Source organism: Python bivittatus, unplaced genomic scaffold, assembly GCF_059951505.1.
Source record: "Python bivittatus isolate LINGU-HERP-01145 unplaced genomic scaffold, Pbiv_v1 ctg000160_np1212, whole genome shotgun sequence".
In the NCBI taxonomy this organism is placed as follows: Eukaryota; Metazoa; Chordata; class Lepidosauria; order Squamata; family Pythonidae; genus Python; species Python bivittatus.
The window spans coordinates 2,280,967-2,298,927 of record NW_028277076.1 but is presented as its reverse complement, the minus strand read 5'-3'; the positions used below and the strand labels follow the sequence as shown (position 1 = coordinate 2,298,927).

General features: G+C 46.4%; 2 protein-coding genes across 6 annotated transcripts in view; both read right to left on the bottom strand.

Moving 5' to 3' along the window:
* Positions 1 to 11,200, bottom strand: part of CDK5RAP2 (CDK5 regulatory subunit associated protein 2) — a 62,464-nt gene extending 51,264 nt beyond the window's left edge. For 4 of the 5 annotated variants that reach the window (XM_088146936.1, XM_088146938.1, XM_088146937.1 and 1 more), the window contains exons 1-11: positions 11,042 to 11,200; positions 10,284 to 10,351; positions 9,176 to 9,240; positions 6,625 to 6,735; positions 6,400 to 6,476; positions 6,091 to 6,214; positions 5,573 to 5,727; positions 5,256 to 5,394; positions 4,341 to 4,460; positions 3,772 to 3,864; positions 3,158 to 3,376 (exon numbers count right to left, since the gene is read on the bottom strand). In XM_088146936.1, the coding sequence (XP_088003062.1) occupies positions 3,158 to 3,376; positions 3,772 to 3,864; positions 4,341 to 4,460; positions 5,256 to 5,394; positions 5,573 to 5,727; positions 6,091 to 6,214; positions 6,400 to 6,476; positions 6,625 to 6,735; positions 9,176 to 9,240; positions 10,284 to 10,351; positions 11,042 to 11,094 (1,224 nt within the window). In that variant the 5' untranslated portion in view covers positions 11,095 to 11,200. The remainder of the gene's footprint in view (positions 1 to 3,157; positions 3,377 to 3,771; positions 3,865 to 4,340; positions 4,461 to 5,255; positions 5,395 to 5,572; positions 5,728 to 6,090; positions 6,215 to 6,399; positions 6,477 to 6,624; positions 6,736 to 9,175; positions 9,241 to 10,283; positions 10,352 to 11,041) is intronic. The other variant, XM_088146940.1, reaches the window with a different exon arrangement.
* Positions 11,201 to 13,123: 1,923 nt separating this feature from the next.
* MEGF9 (multiple EGF like domains 9) overlaps positions 13,124 to 17,961 on the bottom strand; it is a 28,621-nt gene continuing 23,783 nt past the window's right edge. Inside the window, exon 6 of the mRNA XM_088146942.1 lies at positions 13,124 to 17,730. Within this exon, the coding sequence (XP_088003068.1) occupies positions 17,285 to 17,730 (446 nt within the window). The 3' untranslated portion in view covers positions 13,124 to 17,284. The remainder of the gene's footprint in view (positions 17,731 to 17,961) is intronic.

Here is a 17,961-nt window from a genome sequence, read left to right as displayed (position 1 = left end):
TATACAAGTAATACCACAAAGCAATCTTCATTTCGGCAGGCTGGGTGAACTCTGACTGCACAAATATGGTCCTCAAGCTATTTTTAAACTGAACTTTAGTCATCTCCACTTTGCTGCCGCAAAGAGAGGCCGCTGAAAATCTATAGGATTGAATTAGCCATTCTAACTCGGTGGCACCACGCTAACTCCCCACGGAAGCAGATTTATGATGCGCTCCTGGCCCAGCAGCCATCCACGCGTACATCTTTCCATCAGTGACAATTCATAAAAAGACCAGTGCAGAAAATAAAGGCTGAGGGTATGAGGTGGGGGACACCTTCAGTTGGAACAAGCAGCAATGGGTTCATAGTCAGATCCTTGTTAGTTCACAGCCTGACCTGAGCTGATGACACTAGTGATGCAATGCAGAACAGAATGCATAGAAAGATGAAGAGGAAGACACAGAATTTATCTATGTTCCAAACACACACTTTCATTATACAGTATATATTTGAAGACGACTCTGGCCCACTCACTCCACACTCTCCTCCAGAATAAGCAGGCTATCCAGTCACTCTTATCTAGATCCTCTTGCAAACAAGAGGAAATAGAAACACATGGTTCTCCAGATGTTCCTGAAATGCAATACACTGCAGTCCAGGTCAACAGTGAAGGATGCTGCAGACTCTACATCAACAACATCTGGAAAGCCAACATTCCCCCAACCCTGGACTAATCTCATCAGGAACACATTAGGGCAAAAATGCTGTAGTGTTACAACCAAACCACAACCTGGCTTGTCACCCCTCTAATAACCCTGCATATGGAAGCCAAACCAGGAGAGGCAACAAACCAGAAATCTCAGTTTGGATGCAGTTCCAAGCCAAGGACAGGCAAGTTTCTGCAACTGAGGGGGGGAGAGTGCAACTTTATCATCAGTTTTTAATTATTTTTGGCCCCTAAAGGCCAAAGCATGACTTCTCCAGAGAGGTGGGGCCAAAACTTTCAACCCACTTTTCCAGAGCTTCATTGGGGAAGTGTTTTTAAAAGAGGAAAAATTAGGCAGACACAATTGCCCAAGTTCAGCAATGTGATTCAAGAAGCAATAGATCTAGAAGGTCTGTAGATCTGGAAACCCCGCAAATGTTTCTGGGGAGCCTCAAGTGGCCCCAGGACTTTTTGTCTCTATTCCAAGCTATTCTGCCCACCCCTTCGTTCTGCTGTTTTGCACAGACCAATCAAGAAAGTTGGGTATTTCTCAGGGCATCTGCTCATGAAAAATAAGCCCAGATTTTCTGTGCCAATACAGACATTTTCTTCTTAAAAACAAAAACAAAGAAAAAAAAGCAATTCACGTTATGTACAGCTGGAGTTTAAAAAAAAAAAAAAAAACAATTTTTTCAAAGTTCATAAACCCAAGGATAATTGAAAGCTCTTTACATCAGAAGAGAATACGGCCAGAAGGAGATGATTCAGTAAAACTGCAGTTCGGGGCCTGCTCTATTGACAAAACACGCATGCTGGCTCTGTTAATTACAGATGCTGAAAATGAGCTCCAGGCCACGATGAGCTTTCCCGTTGCCCACACCTACAAGAATGGCAGACACTCTCTCAATAGGTTTTTGCAGGCTCACTCAACAAGGGGAGGGGGGGATCAGAGGACCGGTGGGGAAGAGCACATCTGTAATTTAGTCATATATAAGTAGATCACGCAAAAGGAGGTGAAAATGCCATGGCCATTTGTGGAAAGAGATGTCCCTCTGCTGGCTTTAAGTAATATTACAGGAGCAAATCTATAGGATAACACTCTTGGTTTTGGGAATGTCTAGTCAATCCATCCCCTTCATGGATCACTGCCTTGTCGTGGCGAAGGGGTTTGCGTAACTCAGAGAAGCCGTGAGCTATGCCGTTGGGGCCACCCAAGATGGACAGGTCACGACAGAGAGTTCTGACAAAATGTGGTCCCCTGGAGAAGGAAATGGCAACCCACTCCGGTATCCTTGCCAAGAAAACCCCATTGTTGTTGTTGTTCAGTCGTTAAGTTGTGTCCGACTCTTCGTGACCCCATGAACCACATCGCGCCAGGCCTTCCTGTCCTTCACTGCCTCCCTGAGTTGGCTCAGTTTCATGCTCATTGCTTCAGTGATGCTCTCCAACCATCTCATCCTCTGCCGTCCTCTTCTCCTTTGGCCTTCCATCTTTCCCAGCATCAGGGTCCTTTCCAAAGAGTCCTCTCTTCGCATTAGGTGGCCAAAGTATCTGAGCTTGAGCTTCATTATCAGTCCTTCCAATGAGCAATCAGGGTTGATTTCCTTTAAGATTGACTGGTTTGACCTCCTAGCAGTCCATGGACAATGTCAAAAGGCTAAAAGATATGACGCCGGAAGATGAGCCCCTCAGGTTGGAAGGTGTCCAATAAGGACAGGAAGGCCTGGCGCGATATGGTTCATGGGGTCACGAAGAGTCGGACACAACTTAACGACTGAACAACAACGCCAAGTCAATCCATAGAAAGGGAAGAACACAAGACCTGAAACCTAGCCGCAGTTGTCAACTTCTTAGAAGAGCGAACAAGTAGGGCTTGTGCTTCAAAGGGGATGCCTAGCAAAATACAGTCAGAAGTCGCTCTGGGTTGTTCAGTCACCTTTGGAGAAGAGGGGTTTTTTTTCCAAAAACACCTAGGCAAGATGGATGCGCCTGCATTTTAACAGCAGCTGGGCTGTGTGTGGGGTTTTTTTTTGTCTTTTAGACACATCGGATGCTCCTAGTAGCTGAATCTAAGTGCTTTAAGGAGACTTGCCATCATTCCAGGTGACAAGCCCTCAAGCGATGACATACAATTCGTTTGTAAAAAGTGTGTAGGTAAATAGGTAGGTAGGTAAAGGCTGCAAGGTTATAAAACAGGTAAGGGAGAGAAATCCTGGATGATTCCAACAGTCTTGCCTAAAATAACGTTGGGCAAAGATTTGCCCATTTATTGGAAGCGTTTATTTTATTTAACTCTGGGGTTCCATGAATGCTCCCTAAAGGTGTTATGATGCTTTGGTAGGACAGAGGCCCGCTGATGCTTGACATAACATCAGCAGCAATTCAGGTGTCAAAGATATTAGTGGCACCTCCCTCAATGCTAGCCCCCTGCTCCAACAACCCTAGTTCTCAAAAGTACAAGTACACTCACATTGATGGTTTTGTCGCTTCTGCTTTTCTGCAGCTGAGCTTCTTCGAGTTCTTTCACCAGCTTCTCCTTCTCAAGCAGCAGCTCGCTCAGCTCTTGTTCGATCTTCTTAATCTTCCGTTGGAGTTTCCTGTTCTCCGTGTCCTTGGTGAGGTTTTGCGAACGCAAGTCTGCCAGAAGACTCTCTTTCTCCATCAGCATCTCTTGAGAATCTTCAGCACTCTAGGACGAGAAAATAACAGTGCCAGACCAGCCTTCCCTCACATATACTTGGTTTTAACAGTGGTGAATTTTTTATGGCAAAATATCCTGCTTTGGGACCCCAACCTTCTACACTCTCGTAAGGTTGTCCGTCTCCATGAGACACAGCAGGGTTCAGTCACTGTGTTTCCCTTAAAGCGAAGGAAAGGATTGGAAAGTATTTGGAAAGACAGCTGGGTGACTTTGGGCCAGTCCCTCTCTCTCAGCCCAACATACCTCACAGAGTTGTTGTGGGGAAAATAGAAGGAGGAAGGAGGAGGAGGTATGTTCACCGCCTTGAGTTATACATAAAAATAATAAAGGTGGAATTAAAATTAATCTAGTTCAATTCCCTTGCCCAGGATCCAAGAGCGAACCTTGAATTTCTGCATCTCAGCTTTGTGGCTGGTCTCCTTAGCCTTGGCCAACAACCCCTTCAGACCTTCGACTTCAGAAGTGAGCTCTTTGTTCTAAAACAAGAAGAAAGAAAAAAATCGGCACCGAGGGAAACCAGCAAGGATCACAAGGAGGAGAGGGCATCTTGCTCCAGAGAAAGAAACCATTTTTGGAAAAAGCATACTTCTCACAAAGGCAGGTTTTGGACCCATCTTAGTAATGGAGGAACAAAAATCCTGGGTTTTCCAGCTGTAACTTTTCTAGCACCGGGGGGCCTGGGGGGATATGCAAGGCTGCAGGGAAGAACTCCAGAGGTTCAGATTCCTTAAGCCTGGCCTTCAGAGACCAGCTCTAACAATGGCAGCAGAGGAAGGAGTTCAGCTTCCTGTCTGTCGGTTTTCTGAAATAGTTTGCCTTGCCTTTGTAGAAAGGGGGACTTTCAGTCTGATCCAGCTTTTATGTTTTGATCCATTCTACAGCCTCCAGACTTCATTTGGTTCCTTCAGATCTGTTTCTGGCAGGGGGGGGAAAAAAATAAAAATCCAGGTACCTCGTTTTCCTTGGTTTTTAAAGCAAGGGTTAATCCCTGGATAGTTTTGTCTCGTTTCAGCGCGTTTCTCTTTTCGGCAGAAAGCTCCGTTTCCCGTTCCCGCAGCTCCTCCTGGAGATGCTAAAGATTAAAATAAAAAAAATGTAAATGCATACGGCAACTCTGTTTTAACACGCCCATGCTGTATGCATTAAAATACTTCCACCAAGGTCAACCAAAGAGCAGACAACATGGGGAAATTGCTACAGCAGTTCTATTTCCATATTTTCCTTGCTTCCAGAAAACTGATTTGTAAGGGAGAAAGCTCCCCTAGAATTCCCTCCCCAGACATGCAAGAAAGCGAGTAGCATATCTCAGTCCTTTTTTTTCAAGGCCCTTTTTTCACTGCTGAATTCTGTCTTCAGAATCTACCGGAGCAGAAACAAGTTTAACTTCAGCGTTAAAAAAAATAAAATAAAGAACGATAGAGGCCTCTTCGCCACCGCCGCTTACCAGCGTGCAAAAATCAAGGGAATGGGAGGGGAGGGAGAGAACCATATGTGAATTCATGAGGACTAGAACCTTGGAGTACAAATCCCAGGATTCAAGAGATCCTACTGCCTCCCCTCGCCAATTCCATCCACGTGGGAAGTGGGAGGTTGATATGCAGGTGTTTAACAATGGACAGAGGGCGAGGCAAAATAAAAGATCTTCTAAGATGCTTCATTATGGATTATAACATCCTCCTTGGCTGCGGTGTGTATTTTACTTTTTGTAACGAGATGGCAATTTGTTTCATGATTGTTCACCACCCAGAGTCACTGGTAGTGAGATGGGCGGCCATACGAATCGAACGGACGAGCATCCACGGGCGGGGAGCCTCCCGACCAGTTTATGGACCATCTTTTACAACCTCCCAACCCATGTTTTCCTCACCTTGAAGGCCTTCTCTTTTTCATCATTCAGTGCAACAGTAGGATCTTGGCTTTCTTCTGAAGCCCTCTTCTGGGCTTCCTCCAAGTGCTGGATTGCAGCGTTTCTCCTTTCCAGAGAGAGCCTCAGTTGCTCTATGCACCTACGAGCACAACACCAGCGTCTTACCCCGCAGGCAGGGAGAAAGCACGGAGCAGCCGAAGGTTGATCCACTTGCAGGATGGAGGGAGCAGGTGACAGGGACAGGTGCCCCAGGCTGACCTTCTCCAGGACAACCGGTAAACGCGCCTGCCCTTGGGCGTTAAGACCAGCGGCCTAACCTGTCCTTCTCTTCCAGCACTGCCGTGACATCCAGATCCTTGGGCTGGGCAGCGACGATCAAGGAAAGTTGCTGCTCAGCGGCCAGTCGCTGGACCCTCTCCCGCTCCGTCAAAGCAAGCGCTTTCTCGACTTCTCCCTGGGCCGTTCTAAGCTCCTGCGCTCGGAAAGCAAAAGAGGAGCTGAAGCCAGGGGGCAGTCGGACCAGCCTGAAAGCCAACCCTGAATCTCCACCGCTCAGCACTGAAAAGGCACCACCCAGTATGGAGCAGACTCCGCCATAAAGGTGGTTCCAGCCCATCTCCCCAAACTCTACACCAGTGTTTCTCAGTCTTGGCCATTTGAAGATGTGTGGACTTCAATTCCCAGAATCCCCCAGTTTTTCTTGGATTTGGCCCTCTCAGTGCAGCAAAAGCTGTTTTTCCCACCGCCAGCAAACTCCAGCCAGACCTCTTCTCCATGGTGTCCAAAGACCCAAACGTGGGAATTCCCAAGAATTCCAGGAAACCCCAAGACTTGCCTCCTCCAGAAGCTGGATCCTGCCAGTCAAGCTTGCTTCGACATCCTGAACTTTCTTCTGCGCCTCTTGCTTCAGACGCTGGATTTCAGCGTCGCCACCCTGAGCCAGGCTTTCGACTGCTTTCCTGCAAAGGCCAAACACCGGTCCATCAAGGAGGAGAGAAGCAGCGGAGGGGTTTACACAGAAGCCCTAAATGACCCACCCAGGGTGGAGGTACTTCCCCCACCAGCCCAGCCTGCGGAAGGAAAGACCTCTGAAACACGACTAAATAAGGAGGGTCTTCCACACACAGCAGTAGGAGATACTCACGATGCCTTCCTGAGCAATTGTTCTCGCTCTTGCAGCTCTCGCTTCACGCTCTCCAGTTCGACTTTGAGTTCAATGTTCTAACAGAAGAAGAGAAAAAGGCTAGAAAGACCTGGCTGGAAATCAAGCTGTGTACAAAAGCCACATCTCCAACCCTAAGCGTGACTTCTCGGGCTAAGCCATCATGGAAATCATTGACCAGGAACCCCAGCAACGCCCAACACCTACAATTCGGTAGACATCGTCATTGGGACCATCAGACTTCTGCTGCATACGGTCTTCCAAGAAATAGATGCGCAGCTTCAAGTTGAAGTTCTCTTTCCGTAGCTCGGTGATTTGCTGGCGAAAGAAGAGAATGTGACTGGTTTTCGGGGTAGACCGGGTTCACACAAGAGCAGTCAATTCCCCCAATGAAGCTTCTGTAGGCCACAATTAGAACAGAACCATGTTTATCTGTCAACAAGGAAGCTAGCTTGGCTGTACCAGCTTTCTGATGGCAAGCCAGAATGATGTCAGCATGAAATCTGGAAAAACCTTGCAGCCTTTCGCCTAAGCTGAGACGATTTTAACTGTGCATGTCACATTAAAATCTGCCAGAGACCCCATGCCAGACACAGGGCTTGTGAATATATGACATCATATTATCAGATGGATATGGCTACATCTGTAGCATGGTAGTACATAAATTACAGATGGAAAGATTTTTATCAAAAGAGTCCCTTGGAGAGAGACAGACAATATGCAAATTGTGGGCAAAGCCAAGATCTCACACACACACACACACTTTGCACAGATCCATCCGTACACATACCCTCATGAGGCAGTCAGCCAGTTTTGGCCCGAGATGAATTTAGATGGGAACAGAAGGGGACATGCTAGCATTGACACAATGTCAGGACAAGGAAAGGGGAGTGAAATTTTAGCTGCTTCACTGGGAAGCGATTCAACTCGCCCTATTTTAGGAAGCAGAAATCCCACCACTGGTTTTCAGCGTTTTGATGGTGAATTTTGGTAGCGCGATAGCAGCAAGTTTGCCAAAATAGAAGTGGGAACATACTTGGGGGGGATCATAGCATTTAGAGAACAGAAAAACAGCCTCATCTCCCATTCCCTCCCTGCAGCAGAACCCAGGGCAGTCAGCAATGCCCCAAACTCAGCAAAGGGGTTCCTCATTAAGAAAGCTGATTTCAAGAGCAGAAACAAAACCTAATTGGCCGCGAGACTCGGATTTCCTGTCAAGGGTTGCAGGAGGCCCAGCGAAAAAGCACTTGACGACACGGCAGAAAAGCTGCAGGAAGAGGAAAAGCTATGGCAGGTAAATTCATCTGCCTTGTCCAAAAACCCAAAATATCAACCGTTGGCAGATAAAGGCCCAGCCAACTTTCCCACACCGCCTCCAACTTGACCTGCCCCCAGGAAGAGCAATGAATACGAAACGTTCATTCAAGTAAAGCTGTCCCAATCCGCCCCCAACCCCTGCCCACCTTCACCAGCCTGGAGAAATCTCATACGTTGCTAATAAAATATTGACGCTTGCACCTTTGTATAACGAAAGGGATGGCTCAATGGCTCAACTTACAAACAGCCCAGTGCAAGAAAAGTTACAAGCCTATATGTGCACCCCGCTTTTCTCCCAGGTAAACACGTGCGTGCCTGCAAGGACTCAACTGAAGCAAGGTCGGCCGTCAAACTTTCCAAACCGAGAGATCATTTGATCCCCCCCAGGGAAGTTTCAGCCTTCTAAAAGGTCTCCGCAGGGACATTGGAACAGCTGCCAGCTTGGTTTCAAAAGAGTCGAGTAAAGGAAAAGGCAGCCGGTGGCGACCGGCCGTGCCAGCTCTCCATGATCCTCAGGATCAAGCCCACCAGCTCCAGGGATCAGTTGCTTGAGATCATGAACACAAGGACTGGGACCAGGAATGTCACAGAGGCTGGCTAACTGCAAGTCCAGAATCGCTGGGAGTTGGATGGCATATACATTTAATAAATTATTATTAATCCGTTGGGCAGTTAAAATCCCCACCCATCGCTACCTCTGCCTATATAGCAACTCACAACCACATAAAATCAACCACAGGTGAGAACCCGGGGCACGCTGCAGTCCTTTAAAGTTTTATATGCAAGCCCAACAGCTGAGTACCACAATCTTTAATTATGCAACCCTTGGGGATCCACCTTATGAACTGCACTGTGTTACATTTAATTTTTTTTTTTTTTTTTTTGTCTGCGCTCAGTCATTGCTGACCCTGCAGTGACTGCTTGGACGAGTCCTTGCAGTTTTCAAGGCAACTGTTTTTCGGAAGTGGTTTGCCAGAGCCTCCTTCCTAGGGCAGAGCCCAGCTGGCGAGCGCAGGAGGCGGGGTTTCCATTGCTTCGCGCCCTTTTCGGGCGCGCGCGGTTTTTCGCGCTTACCGGCAACTGCTCCCAACTCCTTTTTTGCAAGGCGCCGCCAGCATTTTTCCTCCCACCGGAGTGAGAGTCCCCATTTATCTACTCACGTGAGTTTTCGAACTGTTGGGTTGACAGAAACTGGGGAGGAAACAGGAGCTCACCCTGTTTAACGCGAAGGCTGGACTCGAACCGCTGAAGCGTCGACCATTTCTGGCCAGCAACTTTCAGCGTCATTAAGCCGCTGCGCCACCGCGTCCCCCGTTACATTTAATAGGCCATTTCTAAACTTGGTTTAAAAAAAAAACCAGGCCCGATCCAGATCCAAAGAGCACACGCTTCTAGCCACATCCCTCTCCTCACAGCCACACCCCAAACTCCGTCAACTTACGTTTTCAAAATCCTTCATGGTCCGCGCTCTAGTTGGCGAGATGTCTTCTGCCACCTCAGGTAACACTGAAAAATAATCCAAGTAAACAGCAAACATTTGCACAGGGACAAAAACGGTGAACTAACCACCAGGAAAAAAAGAAAAAAGAAAAAAAAAAAGATTTACACCCCACTCTGAAAAAGGAACAGGGTGCCAAAGGAGCAGCAGCATTCTTTTAAATGGATAACATTTTAAATTTATAACAGGGAGATCCAAAGAGAGGGACTCAACATGGCTAGGCCAAATGAAACAACGAGCCAACCAACGTGCAGGGTTTTTTTTCTTTTCCTCTCCAGCCATTTGCACACCTTGTTTTCAGAGTACCCACAAATATATATGCATTTCAGATTTAGAAAGCAGTTGTTGGTTAGGAAGGATTCAATGGTGGCCTGTGTTTCTCAGATTCGCAAGCACCAAATATTCCTCCCTGTGCAAAAAGACAGAGTTCAGTCAAAGGCAATGAACTTTGGGGCAATTTGGCAAAGCAACAATTACTCTGCCGCTGACTCAAAATCCCCCATAATATTCTTGCTTTTCTTTCCCTGGGTTTGGGGGGAAATGTGCATAAACCACATGAAGCCTAGGTTTGGGTTTAAACTATGTTAGTTGTACTGTCATGTTTTTTTTCGTTTGCTCCCAGCTGGAAAACACAGGCAGAGACATACAAACCATCTTCTACTTTCAACAAACACAGTTTGAGAAAAATTCCAGGCGGCACAAAAGCAGGGTTTGGGGAGGGCTGAACGAACTCTTTGTGGCTTGCTGAAGATAGTCTCGTTCGTTCCCTGATGAGTTATTATTATTATTATCTTTTTCCTCTTCCTCAATGGGCTTTGCAATCACTTACAAAAAGAAACTTGAATGCAACAAAGTTTCCGGCGGGCAGTTAATGACTTCCCTTTGTCTCTCCTCCAGATGTTTTGCCTTTTTTTCTCCCGCTTAGCCAAACTTTGGTGGTTTGAAATGCAACAAGGTATTGATGCTGGCCTGCAGGGTCCTAAAGCTTGGTTTAATTGGAATTTAGGGGATTTGAGGGGGGGAAAGTGGGATTTTTTGCTTGTTTTTTTACCTCCACCACCTCCCACTCGATTGCGAATTTCGTCTCCCGAGACATCTGGAAGCCGGGAACCATCGACGCTGGGGAGAAGCAAGGTTTTAAGGAAGTTGAGCCTGCAGGCCCCAGGACGGAAAGATGCGCCCTCTCCCCTCTTACGGCCCCCAAAGACTACATCTCCCATCAGGGATGGAGTTTGGAGTCCCACAAGCTCTGGATAGAGGCAGGTGGCTTACCCAGTCTCTAATATCTCCCCCGTCTTCCTCCATACGTGCATCCCCCCCACGCTTTTGCATCCCCGTCCAGGCGAGTGATGGGAACTGTAGTCCAAGACAAGAGGCCGATGGGGACACCTGCAGCCGGCAAAGACCCCACTGCCGGGCCCTCACCGCTGAGGATGGGAACTGGAGTGCACCCCCAGCAGGAGGAGGAAAGCCGCCCCCAGCCTTGCCTGAAGCCCCCCCCAATCCAAGCGGGCTGGGAAAACGAACCCCAAGTCTGCTCAGCTCACCCCCCAACCCTCTAACAGCCCTCCATGGGATCAGCGAAGGCGGGCGAGGCTTGGGGGACGCGGGGCAGGTAAACTGCCCCGGGCGCTGGAGGCTCCACGGAGGGAGGGAGGTCAGCGCTCCCGGCCCCGCCCCCTTTGGGCGACTCGCGCTTTGTCTGCCCGCGCGCCGGGCGAGAAGGGGTTAACTCCTCCTCCTCCTCCTCCTCCTCCCCACCCCCTCCCCTCCCGCCAACGGCCCTAACGGCCGCCCGCGCCGCGGTACCTGCTGCTCAGCTCCAGCGGCAAGGTGGGGTCCTCCCCCGGCATCGAGTCCATGGCGCGGCCCGGGAGGGAGGGAGGCGGCCGACGGGCGGCAGCGCACGATCTTCTTCTCCGAGTTTGGCGGCTGGCTCGGAATTTAAACGGCCGCAGCGGGCGCTGGGGCCGCCCCCGCGGCCATCTTGGCGAAGCCAGCGAAGCCGTCCGGAGAAGGGCAGGCGCCGAGCGCTGGGCGCCGCCAGCGCGCGGGCGCCATCTTGGGCCGGGGAAGCGCGCCGTGAAGCCTTTCCGGGCGCCATCTTGGTGGAGGGAAGAGATGTGGCACGGCCGACGGCGGGGTGGGGCCGTCCTGTTTACTCCGGGCGCGCCTGCGCGGGAGAGGCAGTGAGGGCGGTGAGGCGGGCGCCATGTTTTTCAGGCAGGGGCGGGGCTCGGGAGGACTCCTTGGTCCTGAGCGATGGGAAGAAGGGATGCTCCGATTAAAACTCCAACTCCGATTTGGGATTGGTGGTGGAGATGCAAAATGAAGTTACTTTTGATGAGGATAGCCCTCCAGAACTACTGGGCTAGGTCAGCTCCATCCGGATGGGTAGGGCTGGAGTACAATTCCCATTCTCCACTTCTGTCGCCTAGGCTGATGGGAGTTGGAGTCCACCTGGACTCCAACATGATCTTTTTACTATTTCATGTGAATGCTTCTTTCCTCTCCAGGGTGGAAGAATGCCCCTTGTCTTTGGTGATACAAACCCAGGTGGGTACGAGAAACAAACCCAATTCTGGCATCTTCTCTTCTAAGAAGTTCCACCTCCAGACTGCCTAGAAGAAGAGCTGGTATCTTAGAAGGCCAAGGTACTCTTTACATGCCTAGAGGCACCATTCACCACATAACTGCATCCCAGCGGCACCGTTCCATCCTATCACTGTTGATCGCATCAATCTCTATTTCTCAGAAACCAGGGAGGAGAAACCTTGTGGCCCTCCAGATCTGCATGTCTTAGATGCATAGCACCTTTGTGTGAACTGAAAATGACAGGCCCCCACCTAATTCTGACCCAGAAATCCATCTGGACTAGGCGGTTGTCTTCTTCCAGTCGCTCATGTTGTGTGTTCTGATTGTTAATTTCTTGCTTTTAAAGTTGTAAGCCACCCAAAGTCCTGTAGAGTTGGGCAGTTCCTACATTAAACAATGAATGAATGAATGGGAGTCTTCCAGATGTTTTGGCCTCCAAATGCCACCAGTCCCTCAATCGGCCAGATCTGGGAGAAGCTGAAGTCCAAAAGCCTTGGAAAACCCATTATTATACCTGTTGCGGACGTATATACCTATACGCAGGTAGAACCCTGTAAGAGGTTGGCCACCAACATTTTTTTGAGGCCATGAAGGACTTCCCTAATCAGATCAAACAACCCTAATCAGATTAGTGTTGTTTAGCCTTATTTTAATATGTTGGCCATTGCAGCCTTCTTAAATCTTTCAGTGGCAAGAATGTTATTATTATGGAGAGGTGGAAACTGTAAAGGTTTACATGTAGGGAATCATGTTTTGTGGAATACTGTGAACCTCTACTTCATTGCATTCGAAGGGGAATATGCAAGCAAAGGGTGGAGTTACTGACTGATCCTAGGTACCACTTTTTAAGAGGGAAATACAGGTAGTCCTCATTTAGCCACTGCTTTGTTTAGCGACCATTCACAGTTACGACAGTGATGAAAAAGTAATCTTGTGACCAATCCTCACATTTACAACCTTTGCAGATCTGTAAAGCAAAGGAAAGCTGGAGAAAGATCATAAGCACAGTCACAGTTTAGTGACCACTTTGCTCAGCGACTGAGTTGCCAGTCACAATTGTGGTCACTAAACGAGGACTGCCCTGTAGATCTAAAGTTAGGGGCAGAATCAATTCTTTTTTAAAAAAGTTACAGACCCATGCTATTTTTCATTCACCTCTTTCTCATACACTTGAGCTATATTATTTTTCTGTGTGTGGTTTACAGCTTTCTATAGAAATGAGATATGACGACAAAGTTGCATGCCATAAAATAAATTATAAACAGCCAAACTGGGGTAGATACAAATTATCTACATTTTATTTGATTTTAAATAACATTCTTCAGTATAAATTCCAGGGAAATTCAGATCATACACTCACCCCTCACACACTCACATACACACAATGAGACATTTTTTCCCCAAATAAATGCATTTCATAAGCTTAACATATGCTTAGGATAAGAGGCCCTAAAATATAGTTGACATGTCATGTTAGAACGCATACAACTTGTATTCAGATTGTAAGTCCAAATCTTAATTCCAAGAATCAGAGGCATAAATGTTGGAGGCGACCAGAAGTTTAGAGCGCTGCATTTAACAGATACCTATTTCAGGCTTCAATCTTCTTTCAGTTGGATTATGTTTGCTGGATGTATGCTATATTTTGCATATACTTAAGAGTCAAAAGGGCTTGCAAATCATGCTAAAATTATCATACTTGCTTCATAAATTTAAACATATTATTTTGCCTGGTCTAACACGGTACCTATTTCATTATACAATTCATGCCATCTCTCTACAGTTAAACTTCATGCAATTATTTCTAGCTATGGTACTTCATTAAAGTTTAAAACACACACACACAACACACTCACACACACGCACACCCTCTCTATTTTATGTTTGGACACAAGTATTTCCCAGGTGGCCGCGGAACAGAGTCACTGGATCATGCCTTAACTGGCCCATTTCTCAGAATCATAAAAATCACCTTTTGAACAATATTTTTTTTGTAAAGGCTAACTGCTCAACACTGGTATGGAGGTCACCTTTGTTCAGACTAGAAGGTCGGGGATTGAAATGACTCACCACTCTCACTGATGTGGTTTAAATCATAGCTTACCTATCTGTTTCTACTTCATGTACATTTCCTTGAATGTATACCTAGCAGCCCCTCAGGGACACCTCTTTGCTCCAAATCGAAGTGATTTAATCTTCCAGGAGCTCTTTTAAGGAACTGTGACAATTTTTACTCTGCGGAGGCATCACCTGTTCTTTGACCCTTCGATCCCATGTGGCTAAATGCGTTCATGACTTCTCTGCGCAAGACTCATTCAAGACTACTTAGAGTGTCAAACTTATAAAGCCCTGTGCACCGTTTCGATGCTTTCAAAAGGCCACGCTTGCAAGCTTGTTGGCTGCTTTAGGAGAACTGTTGAACTCTTTTGAAGAAAGGAGTTTTTCACCTTGCCTTTCCTGGGGCTAAATCAAACATTACATCCAGTAAACATATGTTCTTATCTCAGTTGCAGCTGAGGATAGCTTGGGGGCTTCAATACACGATGGAGACCTTTCTTCTTCAAAATCCTCCTAAATGACAGCGCTCAGCAGCCACGACCTGCAAAAACTGCCTCGCCCTCCTTTAGCAAAAAAGTAAGGATTTTGATACAATTTTGACCACCCAACCCCATAAACCTAAATTTGGAAGAGGTGGCACCCGCGTGCGATAGGAAGAGTTGTCTCAGGTCTGGGATGGCCACATGGAGCCGGGGTGACCTAGCAAAGCCATCAGGACAAAAAAAAATGAGGCCATTTTTACAGTGGAAAGTAAATATGACATGCCTATGGCATAATGCTCAACATTTGACTGATGGTAGCCTCTGACTTTAAAAGCAAAAAATGCTGTAAACGGGAATCCGGGTTCAGCTCAGCAGACGCTGAAACTGCAGGACAAAAATACTCTTCGGTATAAATCGTCCCACTTGGGCAGTGTCACCCTCTTCAGAAAGAATTTATCTTGGCAACTCTGCAAGCCTCAAAGTGCTAAGAACGTATTTCTTCCTCTGGTCTACTATTCAAAAAATTAGGGCCCAAGAATACGGTTTTATTTTTGTTCAGTTTTGTTATTGTTTTTTTATTTTATTTTTTCCTGCTCAATCAACTGAAATCTGGCCAACTTTGATCCTGGATAGCTCTCCTGCTAATATTCACTTTCCAAGTATCAAATTTCACTTAGGCAGCCTACAATGTGCCTGCCAAAGTTGCTTTTCCTTTGTCAAATAAGTGTTATGCTGTGCTGTGCGCAATTTCACACCATTTCCCTCTCCGAGCCCTTGAGGAAGGATGGTTCTGTATTTCTTCCACCCCTGAAGCCTAATGAAAAGTTAAGACGTGTACATGGAGCAAATGTGGTTACCCAACTCCGATATGTGAATCCGCTCAGGACGTCTAGCTCCAGGAGGAAGCGGTACAAAGCAACAGCTATTAAAAACCTTTCAACAAAGGACATTAAATACGGGCGGGTGTTTTAGCTGGTGTGAATTTCTGGGACGTTGTAAGCCCCTTTCCAACCCTGTGAGATGGTCAGACTACAGCTCAAGATAATGCGTGAGTGCAGTTATTTGGAGAGATGCAGCAACCTTTCGGAGAAGTGGGTTTTGGCTAATAGCCTTTTGATCCTGGGTGGCCTACGGATAAAATACTGAAAGGAACCAATCAGAACAGAGCCACATCTGGCGAGGGCTACAGTCGTGAGGCTGTTCAGCAGGAAGTCCCTAATATCACCCTTTCTAATAGCAATCCCTGTATACTTTTCTAGCCTAAGTTCTACAGATGTTCCAACCGTAATCATAAGGACGTCCTGCTCTAGAGTTTCAGGCCAGGAAGATGTAGTGCCTATGAGATGCCTATAGCGGAACAAGGAACGCTTGAAAGAGGGTGCCCTGATTTTTAATTTTTTTTAAGGCAAGAAACTGCTAGAAATCCAAGCCAGCTCTAAGTTACGACCCAGTAAATGGCAGATGACAAGTGCAGTGACCAATATCAGTATCTGAACTGATAGGGGAAAGCCAGATGCCCCCCTCCTGGCTGATGATGATGATGATGATGATGATGATTCCTATTTTAAGGTGTGTTGTTTGATTAGTGGGTTTTTATGCAGCAAAGAAGTTTCTACTCCCAACTAAGATATATAGTCAGCAAGAGGATGGGCTTCCAAATTTAGTCCAGATTCTACAGTCAGTGCCAGAGAAATCTATACTTTCCTTCCATTTCTCTTTGTATCCAAGGGAATAGTCCTATTAACAAATCTATCCCAGTAACCCACATACTTACCAAAAAAAAAACCCACAAAACTTTTGGAAGGATTTGTTAGGGGGCAAGGAAACCTGTAGATACTTGAAATAACAAGCAGGAAAAGCTTACACTTAAGATACAAAAGATTTGTATTATTAGAAGAGGAGAAACTAGCAACAAATCTTTTTTTTTTTTTTTTTTTTTTTTGCTGGAGACCCAGCTCCAGTTATCGCCCTCTAAATTTACAGCACTTTAATACAATACTTGCTTTTCCTCCCATTTCTTAGTTTGGGTTTGATTTGGTTTGGCCTTGTTTTTACAATGCCGTGAACCCCTGTACAGATAAAAATCTTAACAGTTAAAATTCGACACTTGAACTTTTTGTACAAATAGTTACAATACAGCGCGAAGGAATCTTTGCTTACATTTCTGCTCTGAATAGGAGTCTCCTGAAAGATACCTTACAACATCTGTCATGCTTCCTAGAGGGGAAGGAATCCAGGTTCAAGGAAGCAGGAAAATAAAAAGCAGTTTCTAAGTTTTAAATAGTGTCACTAGCGTGGAAGGAAACGTTCACAAAAAGACGGAAAGAGGAACCTGGAGCCATTTGTCAAAAACAAAGAGAGGAGAATGAAGGTGTTACGAAAAGCTTTGGTTGCCCTTAGTCTGTATCTTCAGCCAATGCATGAATCGTTTTAAATAGCAAAACTCAGAACGAGAAACATTTTTATTCTTCTTTTCCAAAACCAAAGATCCATTCTTACCATTTCGTCCTGTATCATCGATCGCTTTTCCGACGAGAGCTTAAAAATTCAGTTCCAGTGTCAGCCTAGGTTTTCTGAGTAGCAATGAGATGATTTCTTAGTTACTTCTCCATTGTTCCATACAAAAATATATATTCAAAGCAATTGCTTTTTTTAAAAAAATACAAGTGACTCTCCACTGGGGCATCAGAAACGGTGAGCTGAATCCAATCCATCATTTTATGTGACTCGCCTCTGTTACGGTCATTGTCTGATGCTCGTCTTTTTGAACATGGACACAAAGCTGGGCCAAGCTAGGAAAGGTCTCTACTGTAGTTCCTCATATCTGAAACACAGGAATCATTCAATACTCTCCCCAAAGGCCCTGCACTGATCTGTTCAAGTTAGAAAGTTTGCAGTCAGTTCCTCCCTGGATTTGTCATGCTTTGTAGTTATGCATTGGAGTTGCCAGAGTCAGCTGACCGTTGGGGGCCACCTCGTTTCCATCATCTTCTAACAAGCCGGAGATATCTGCGTTGGGGATGCTATCGTGGTAGCTGCTGAAGCTAATGTTGTCCTCCTTAAGTTCAATGGTCCAAAAGGGAGCGTTCAGCTTCCGGTTCTGATATTCACGGTACATGTAGACGGCCCCTACGAAGCCCATCAGTAGAACCACCAGGATGATGATCACGGTGAGAATGATGATGTTGAACTGGGCCCATGAGACATCCGCAAAAGATGATGTGCTGTTATCAGAGGATGTACCTGGAAAGGCCGTCTCTACTGTTGTCTGTACCGACGTGCTGTTGAAGGCCATCGTGGGCGAAGCGGTTGAGACATTAATGTTTGGAGCTGAAGGGATGAGCCTTGGGGTTGGAATATATTCTACATTTTTAAAAATAGGGCAAAGTGAATTGTTATTAGATTATGCAGGTAACTCAGCATTAAATCCAGCCATTAAATGTAATAGGATATCCATTCACATTCAGTGACTAGGTTCACAAATCACATTAAATTAAAACATCGTTCGATCTAAGCCATTGTTGTTTAGAATCAAACCATTGTAGCTTAGTCAACACACCCATCAAACTATGTAGTAAGTTAAGCATGCTACTA